This window comes from Daktulosphaira vitifoliae, unplaced genomic scaffold (assembly GCF_025091365.1).
Source record: "Daktulosphaira vitifoliae isolate Bord-2020 unplaced genomic scaffold, ASM2509136v1 Scaffold_119, whole genome shotgun sequence".
Classification (NCBI taxonomy): Eukaryota; Metazoa; Arthropoda; class Insecta; order Hemiptera; family Phylloxeridae; genus Daktulosphaira; species Daktulosphaira vitifoliae.
The window spans coordinates 1-10,195 of NW_026099688.1; the positions used below are offsets into that span (position 1 = coordinate 1).

Here is a 10,195-nt window from a genome sequence, read left to right on the forward strand (position 1 = left end):
AAAATAAAACTTATAAGTAACATGTAACATGTTTTTTGTTTATTTACCCAAAAATTCATATATATGAATAATACTATTATACTGATTGCGGAATGTGCCATAGATTATTGTATGTAACGTTATACGTGTAAGAGGGTGATGTATTAGCTATGAACAGGCATAGTTCAATAAGCATAGTTTTTTATTACTATATGAGTCGATTAATCAATTATTTATATTTTATCCAAGGTTAATTTTTTTTTTATTTAATATAATTTCAACAATACATTTTTGTACATAATAATAATAATATTGTTTACTAATAATTTTTTGTAATCTGTTTATTATTTTTACATTAGTTTATAAGATATATCTACAAATCTTAAGTTTCAATGCTGTCTTCATTCCTAAAAAATAACACTATTTAATATATATTTAATAATTATTAGCATAATTGTGGTATACGTACTGTAGTTTATAATGACCGTAAGCGTAGGTAGTAATACGATCTTTTGATATAAACCGCTTATCATCTAAACGGTTTAATGTCATTTTCATAGTCTTAATGGTGTATAATTGGTGTTGAAATGATCTGATTGACACATTTTCTCTGTACGGTGTATAAGTCGGGTACTTTACAACGGGGCAATAAGGGTCCACGGCTCTCTCATGAATGTTGTTTACAACCATCGTCCCAAATGTAGCCGCTGTTGTATGAGCTTCGCTTACTGCAGACTCCTCTTCAGCATACAAACAGCGTTTCAGGTCCTCGACTGTAAGATGATTTTTCACAACGTGACCACGTATCCCTTTCGCCTTAATTTTTTCTTTACCCTCCAAGTCAAAACCATAACATTTTGGTCTGAGACTAATAAACTCCAATATAGATTTACCCGGCGTTTCGTCACTCCACAAACCAGGCACCTTTTTGTTAGCGTTTGAATAACACGGATGACTGCTCGGCAAACCTGAAGTGTCAAGTCTAGCCATTAGGTCAGGATTTTTCTTTGCCACCGCGTAAAAGTCATCACCCACGATAAAGTACACTAATAAATCTAAACAATAAAATCAAAAAATAAAATCATTTAATTTTTTTCAATAAAAATATTAATTAATCTACCTGTGTCACCATATAATAGTCGAGCACGGTCTTTGAAATATTTCTTCATTACGTTATAATGGTAATTGTTAGGAACAGGACTGACCAGTGAACGAACTCCTATTCTTACGAAGGCGACAAGAGAAAAGCCGGTTAGTCAGTTGATTTTCTAGTGTGACTATCTGATTTATTTGTATAGGAATGTGCGTGGAGTGGAGGGATAGGGAGGAATTGGAACAATTAAACTAAATAAAAATTATAACATCAAGTATTATACGAGTAAAAGTAAATACAATTTGTCCCATGTGTAAGCCAATTAATTCCAATGCTATAACTATCTTACCTGTAATATGTGCTCAGTTAGGTCTTTATAATATATGATTTGAGATAGTGGACTGTATATGTGCTCAAGAGTGGAATGAAAATATGAATATTCAGTGCGACATGATTCAATGAAATAAGTAAGTTTATTGCAATGAGCAAAGTACAATAGTATGATTTAATACAGACTTAAATTCAATTATTTTGTACAATTCTATTAACAAAGTAAAGTAAGAAACTAGCAGGTATTGAACAAAACACAAGTATAATTGCTATGAACGTTAACAAATTAAGAGAGGGATAAGTAATAAAAGTGGTCAAGAGAAGTGGTTGAATCAAATATATGAAAACAAAACAATTGGTATCAATTATAAGTTTATAATCAAATGGTCAAACATTAGAGTTCAATAGCCAAAGGACAAAGTTAATTTTAATAGTGCAAAGACCAGTGGTCGATTAAATCAAATTGTAATAATAATATAAGAAAAGACTAATTTCATTACAATAAACAATTAATCAAATAAACTATTAACTGAGCCCCTCAACTATTAATTTAATNAAATAAACTATTAACTGAGCCACTCAACTATTAATTTACTTTAACTTATGTGGACTAATGGATTTGAATTGCTTTGTACTACCATAAATAACATAAAAGATAATCATAGCATAAATTACTAGAAACTTAACTACAATTTTAACTTATCTAAATTCTAAATTAAATAATACTGAACAACTGTACCAAGGGGCTCGCACTTTAACAGTTTGCTGATTGGGTTTTAATAGAAGAATTGTATTGTTACAATCCAGAATAGAGTTAATAGATTTAAAGATAGTTTCATACAAATGACAATGTACCCTATGGGTAATGTGAGCTAATGTGCGAACCACAAGGTATATAAACAACAAATATTAAATAAACGATTAAAATTATTACCAATTAATATTACACAAATTTGGTTTCGTATTACGCTGCCGATTCAAACAGGCTAACAAAACGAATTGACACCAAACGGACGATTTTTGTTTTAACAAAAGAAAAATATAATGTTTAGGTTAGGCGGATAAAATAGTTTACAACGAGAGCGATATAATAACGCGGTTTTTACAATAACAAAAACAACAAAAACAAGCGACGGTTCTCGAGAGAGTGAATTAGAAACTATAACGGCCAAGCGTCCGATGGGGAAGTGTTATCACCAGATAGTACACTATCAGGATGACCAACTTGAGTGTTCACCCGAACAGAAATCGTATACGAGAGTTTTACTAATTTCTAAAATTGCGAAACCTACGTAAACTGGTTTACAAAAAATGATAATTTTCTTTTCCAATACAAACGCTGATAAATTTTCACTGTACGTTGTACAATGTTTGAAATTATGCTTTCTAATTAATTTAGCCGCTCGTTTAGGATTATTGACCAATTCCATTTGCGTTCTAAATTGTACACGTTTCATCATTTTACCTGTTAACAAACAATATCGTATTAAAATTATGTTTATATATTTTTTATTTAATTTTAAAAACTTACCAAAAACAGCGTTGTTCATTAATTTAAAAAAGTCTTTTTCAAAATCATTTTTAGCTTTCTGTCTCATCTCCGTGTTGAGTTGTATATATTTTGATAACCATGCCGACTGCTTAAATTGTAACACCTTATGCACCTGTAATTTAATGACATGTTATTATTATATTTTTAAAGTATAATTTTATGAATTACCTTTTCTACTTTTAATCCGTTCGCCATAGCCTGTTTTAAATTTAGATAATGTATAACGTAGTTTTCTTTCCGATCGAAAGTAGACATCAGTTTTTTAACCCGTGAATTAGGTGGAAATTTTCGTTCAGGTAGAAACGGCATTTCGTTGTGGGCATCATGTAACTCTTTCAGGTACGACACCGTCACTTCAAGGGCCATTCCTACAGGAGAATCCGCAGGTAACTCTTCCACAGTCTTTAAAATTTTTGTTTCGTCGTCCACGTCTAACCACTTAAAGTCACCACATGGCATATGTTGAGACATACTCCAACCATACAAATTATTGACATCCAAATATATAATTTCAGATTTTTGTTGTTTGATATCATAATGAGGCGTCTTTTCATTGTTGGCTGTGTTATGTTTCAACACCGAAGTTGTCATTCCTCCCCGTATTCCTCTCTCAATAAAGAGTTGCTGTTCATAATCACTCATAAGATCTAATGAAACGCCCGTATGCAGTAACATAGCGTCAAAAGACAGACCGGGACTCGTAAAATAATATGCCGGTTCCAATTTATATTTTAGTAAACATAACTTGCGAAAATTCGTAAAAACGTCCGCAAGTATTGTTACGTCAGTTTTCAGGTACAGATCAGAGTACTCACCGAGCGTTTTACAATTGAAATGTTGCCAGACGTTTTGTGCATGTTTGTATTCGGCATCATCTATATGCGTTTCTGACGGATCATTATACAAATCGGCTTTTGGCGGCAATTGTTTTTCTTCGAGTACATCCCAGCTTGAGGTGTATGAATACACGCCTTAATACGGGTACACGCCTTTACGGGTCACCGTCCGATGAAAACTCTTTTGCGGTTTCTTCAAATAATTTTATGTCGGCGGCGCGCAAATTTTCAGCGAGAGCCGCTAAACTAGTACTCATAAAACGAAATGTATCGACGAACCTTAGTGAAAATTTGTTTGAAACAAATTTTGAAAAAGAAATATATTTTTCTTCTGTAGCGGGTATTACACTTATTCTACTAGTATCTCTTCCAAGGGCTTTAACTAAAAAGTGTCCATCGTACGAGCTAAGATTATGGAAATATACGTTTACAAACTTGGGCGTTGTTAATTTTAAATTGCAACTGTTACAAAGTGTTTTTCTAAAACTACCTGAAACGAATATAAATATATATATATATATATAAATTTTTCTTTTTATATTAATTACAATACATTTAATATAGTTATGTTTATGATTTACCTGTCAAATGATCATGGTCTGCTACTTTATGATTTTTCTCTGTAAAACCACCTTTACACAATTCACAGCAGGTTTTCTTTATATGCTCTTCAGTTTCTTCGTGTGTCATACAAATATCAACGTTCGTCTTGAGTAACTCTTCAATTTTCAACACCACTTCAGTTACGTCATCCATGAAACGATTAACTACTTCCTCCGGCTCACTGCTTTTATTTCCTCTGTATATTTTGGGCGTCGTTTGAATATTATACTGTTGCAATAATTCTATGGGTACACTGTCGGCTGCTTTTACTATGTATCCATAGCTCATTGCAACATGTTCATGAACAAAATTTGCTTTAAGCAAGTAAATAATATTCAAGAAGATAGGGTAAGCAATAGTAATGAACCTGATTTTAAACTTTTTGAAATTAATAATAATAATTTAATAAAATATGAATGGGTTGAAAATATTAAAATAAATGATAGTTACACAATTAACCCATCAACGCCTGGCGTCCCCATATGGTGACATTCGTATTGCTATTTTTATCGCGCGTTCTTAGAATACCCGAATGGAACTACTTATCGGCTATCACGCACACCGATAATACATTGTTTTTACTTTGTTTTGACATAATTTGTGTCAAAATAATTTTTTTTTATTTTTGTGTTGTATATTAATCTGTTTTTAGTAAAAAAAATAGAAAGTTTGAAAAAAATAATTCTCGGCGTTGATGGGTTAAGTTTAAACTTGATACTGGGTCAAACATTGATATTATACAGGTAAGCATTTATAAAAAAATAAAGTGTGAAAAAAATATTAAGAAACTTAAAAATGCTTATGGTGGTTTTAAAATAAAAAATTTGGGCTATGTTGATTTAAAGTGTAATAATAAAAACATAATTAATAGGTTTATTATTGTTGATGATTGTAATAATAACTGTATTCCTATCTTAGGTTTAAGTACATGTATTAAATTTGGGTTTATAAATAGGATTAATAATGTAAATAATATAAATGTACTGCCAAGTGATGGTATGGATAATATAATAAAAAAATATATTGTAGTATTTGATGGATTAGGATGTTTTCCTGGTAAATATAAAATAGGAATAAAAGAAAATTGTTTGCCTAAACTTAATCCTCCTAGAAGAGTTCCTGAAAGTATCAAAAATGAACTTAAGAAAACGTTATTAGATATGTGTGATTTGGATGTAAATGTAAAGGTTGAGTGGCCACAGGGATGGTCTAGTAACATAGTTATAGTTGAAAAAAAAGATAAATCATTAAGTATTTGTCTTGACCCAACTGAGTTGACTAAAGTTATAGTAAGAGATCAATTTTTAATCCCTACATTGGAAGAACTTAGGATCAACTTAAGTGGTAAAAGTTGGTTTACATTATTTGATTTAAAAAGTGGATTTTGGCAAATGGAGTTAGATGAAGCCTCTAGTTTTCTTTGTACATTTAGTACACTCTTTGGTTTTTATCGATTTTTAAGATTGCCTTTTGGTTTGTCTTGTGCACCAGAGAAATTTCAAAAAAGAAACTTAGAATGTTTTGGTGACATTGAAGATGTACTAATTTACTTTGATAATTTGCTCATAGCAACATTAGATGAGTAAAAGCATGATTTAATAGTTGAGAAAGTCTTAAAGAGAGCAAAGGAATTAAATATAAAATTTAATAGTAATAAAATTCATTATGAACAAAGAGAAATTAGATATCTGGGAATGAATTTCAATAATGAAGGCATGAAACCAGATGATGACCGAGTAAGAGCACTGTTAGAGTTGAAAGCACCTAAAAATAAAGTAGAGTTACAAAGACTGTTAGGAGCATTTAATTACTTGAGATATTTTATACCTAATATGTCTACAATTATAACACCATTTAGAGATTTGTTAAGAAAAAACATTAGTTGGTGTTGCAGTAATACTCATGATGATGTTGTGAATGAGTTAAAAAAAAATATTTCTAGTCCACAGGTATTGGTTAATTTTGACCAAAGTAAAGAAATTACACTACAATGTGATAGTTCACAAACTGGTTTAGGTTGTTGCTTACTTCAAGAGAATAGGCTTATAGCATTTTCATCAAGAAGCTTAAATGAAACTGAGCAGAGATATGCACAGATTGAGAAGGAAATGTTAAGTATAGTGTTCGCATGTAAGAAATTCCATAATTATATATATGGATACAAAATATTTGTACAAACAGATCATTCACCATTGGTGACAATTTTTAAGAAAAGTTTGGATAAATTTGTTTTTGTAAGATTACAAAAAATGAAAATGAAAATTATGATCTATGATCATAATGTTAATAATTTACCTGGCAAACTTATGTTCATTGCAGATTTGCTGTCTAGAGACTATTTGAATGATGTAGACTCAGAGGAAGAGATAGAAGGAGTTATTCATGCAATAGATTATAAAAACATTAATGTTGAAATAATAAGTTTAGAGACAAAAAGTGATATTGAATTAAAAGAAGTGATTAAAATATATAATAAAGGGTGGCCTACTAATAAAAAAAATTTGCATGAAAGTATAAAACATTTTTGGAAATTAAAAGATAAAATTGTTGTAGAAAGTGGGATAATTTATTAGATAACACAATAGTTGTACCTAAAAGTCTGCGAAATAAAGTTTTAAAATTAATTCATGAAGGACATAATGGAGTTGTAAAAACGATACTAAGAGCCAAACAATTAGCTTATTGGATTAGTATGGAAAATGAGATTAGACAGTTTGTTAACAAATGTAATGTGTATGTAAAATTTAGGAATGCTAATATTAAAGAACCACTGATTTCACATGAAACCCCAACATTGCCGTTTGAAATAGTAAGCTGTCACATACTAACATTGGGTGGTAGTGACTATTTAGTAATAGCAGATCATTATTCAAAGTGGTTAGAAATCAATAGAATACTAAGAAAAACTGCTAATGAAATGGTTAGTCAATTTAAGACTATTATGAGTGTACATGAGTGTCCCAAAATAATAGTATCGAATAACGTACCATTTGGTTCACATGAATTCAGAAAATTTTGAAAAGAATATAACATTGAACTTAGAACATCTAGTCCTAACTATCCTCAGTCAAATGGTTTATCAGAGAGAAGCAAATGGAAGTTCCTGTGTTTTGCCCCATGACTCGAACTTTAATTTAGTGCCCTCTTCAGGCATTATAGGTAAGAACGGTTTGTTTTCGCCACAAATTTTTTTATGTTCTTCTAGCGCCTCAACTCCACGTAGTTTATACATTTTAGGTACATTATTAAAGCCCGTGAAACACCGTTTACAAAATATCCTTTTTGCTGTATTCTTTGTTATTTGTGATTGTACCAATCGACTAAAATCGGAAATATAAGTATAACATCGATATTAGCAGATACACAGCATTGTTATTATCAATTGTAGTAAGGCACATTGTTGTGAGTTTATAAATACACTAACTGACAATACAGAAAGTATATCTATTGATAATCATAATTGATAATAAACAATCCGTGACTGAGACAGCAATGTCATAAAAATCCAATTAGCTACCTATATTTGTAATCCCTTGTGTATTATACCTGTATATTAATTAAAAAATTTGAAACTTTAAATGTTTATATCTAATAAACAAATTAAGTTTTATTAAAAATTCAAATGCCATTTACTATTGAATTAAAAACTCAAACATTTTATTAAATTAAAAATATGTGTTACCATTAAAAAAAACAAAGTTGACACCCTTGCCAGGCCTAAGGGATGAACTTAAAAAGTATTACATAGTTATAATTCAAGAATAATGTGTAACTAAAGATAATAATAAAAAAATTTTTTTAATTTATTATTATTCTGTAAGTAATTGAGTGGGTTATGATAAAAAAATCACTCTGTATATTAGAAACGAAAAATTACTACCTTTACCAGCATAGTTTTCCTGTTCTTCTAATAATTTTGTGTATGAAATATCCACAGCATGATCGATATCGTCCTCGTTAATTAACTCGACTGCCGACGTTTTAAATGACCGATTTTCATACTTGTTTTCATTATTCAGTACAGTATAAGTCGCCTCCAGTTTTAAGTTGAATTTTATCGGGCCCATTTCTTTAAGACAGTCGCGTAATTTTTCAACTAAATCGCCTCTTGTTGCCGACAAAAACGCTTGATACCGGACTACATTTTCAATATTCTTTTTGTAAAACCATAAAATTTGACTATTTAATGATTCACCCGTTTTATGAAAACCGCTCGTCGTAATGTCTAGTAATCGTTTCACCTTTACCCGTTTACTTTTAATCGTATTGTCGGTGTTACATTGTTTGCGACGTTTAGGACTAATTGCACTGGGGCCTACCTGCATTCTCTCCACAACACTTACATTTTCTAAAAACAAATATTCATATATTAATTTTAGCATATGAATTTTTAATAATATATTTTCTTTACTTACCACTCATTGACATAGCCCTCGAATCAGCATGATTTCCAATAGCAATATTATAGTCCACACCATACTTTACGAGATCCAAAATATTACACTTATATTAACACTCTACTAATATATTTTCTCTTTTCATATTACTATTTTACTAAATAATCAATTGTAATACTCACGATGAATTGTCTTAACATGACGCGAGAGTGCCCATTTATCCGAAAAAATAGATGGACATAAATAACACCTAAATCGTATACCATCATGACTCTTTAGATGACGTACCAGTCCATGTTTGAATGCAAACACTTTTTCACACTTGTCACAAGAAAACATTTTTAAAACGTTTAACTGTCACTATTAATTTTACTCGAGTAATAATCCGTCTTTTATGCGACAATATTCATTAAATGTAATAAAATCAATTATATATATATGAATCACAAAACATATATCCCCGTAAATTAACCTTTTCTTTCACCACATAAACATTTTTAACTTATAATTACTTATTAATTACAATTTAAAAAGTAATTTCTAAAAAGTGTTCATGTAGATGACGTGTGATATTTACTGTCATGAGAGAGCCCTCCACTCTTAACTTTTCATGTGAAGAGGGCCCTATGCCTTTCACCATATCCCCCCCCGACGTTTACACCGCCCGACAACCTAGGACAGGGTAAACCCACAACATATGGGTTAGGGGGGGGTCCCAGCTCATACTTTACACCCCTACTTATATTATTACCTGAATTTATTAGTTTATTAGAATTCAAGTAAAAGTAAAATAAAACGTAATTAAACAACACCATACATTTTTACATTTTTATTTCTAGAACAAATCAAAATAATACATTGTAGACAAAAAAAAATAATTCGAAAATATTAGCCTGGATAATAATATTAAGTTTTTAATTAAAAAATTTCTCTCAAAAACCTCCAACATTACTGTTAGCAATTGGTTTTAAAAACATAGAAAGTACAAAGTCAAGGTATGATCCGGTTGTCTGTTCGTTTTAGACAAACCGGTAACCTCAGCTCATCTTGATGACTCTTCGATTACACACTAACTATGCTCAGGAGCGGTTGACTTATTAATTACCACTTGCCATTGTTTATTCAAGCTTTACTTTTCGATTAATTTTTATTTAGTTATCCCATTCATCTAGAGAAAAGTATTCCGATGACGTATCGGAGCTAGAACTGCTCGACATCATACTTGCCCGACGAAACATTGGAATACCTAATGGGTTCATTCTTTCAAAATCATTTTCGTTTATTTTTGGATTTTCTATTACTGAAACTACTGGCTTCACCGGCTATAAAATATTATACTAAGATTGTATATATTTTTAAATATTTTATTTTGACTACTCGAGTCAAGCAACAGATTGTGAAATCA

General features: G+C 30.6%; 2 protein-coding genes across 2 annotated transcripts; both read right to left on the reverse strand.

Moving 5' to 3' along the window:
• Nucleotides 1–151: 151 nt before the first annotated feature.
• On the reverse strand, nucleotides 152–4,701 carry LOC126909101 (uncharacterized). Its single transcript, XM_050691484.1, has 7 exons — nucleotides 4,372–4,701; nucleotides 3,123–4,280; nucleotides 2,934–3,066; nucleotides 2,647–2,867; nucleotides 1,100–1,160; nucleotides 449–1,034; nucleotides 152–386 (listed from the first exon to the last, which is right to left on the reverse strand). The coding sequence occupies exons 2-7, from the start codon at nucleotides 3,627–3,629 to the stop codon at nucleotides 362–364; spliced, it is 1,533 nt and encodes a 510-aa protein (XP_050547441.1). The 5' UTR covers nucleotides 3,630–4,280; nucleotides 4,372–4,701; the 3' UTR covers nucleotides 152–361.
• Nucleotides 4,702–7,472: 2,771 nt separating this feature from the next.
• Nucleotides 7,473–9,099, reverse strand: LOC126909100 (uncharacterized). The gene is made up of 3 exons (XM_050691483.1): nucleotides 8,809–9,099; nucleotides 8,274–8,741; nucleotides 7,473–7,606 (listed from the first exon to the last, which is right to left on the reverse strand). Exons 1-3 carry the CDS (start codon nucleotides 8,819–8,821, stop codon nucleotides 7,473–7,475), a joined length of 615 nt encoding a protein of 204 aa, XP_050547440.1. The 5' UTR covers nucleotides 8,822–9,099.
• Between the last annotated feature and the right edge of the window lie 1,096 nt (nucleotides 9,100–10,195).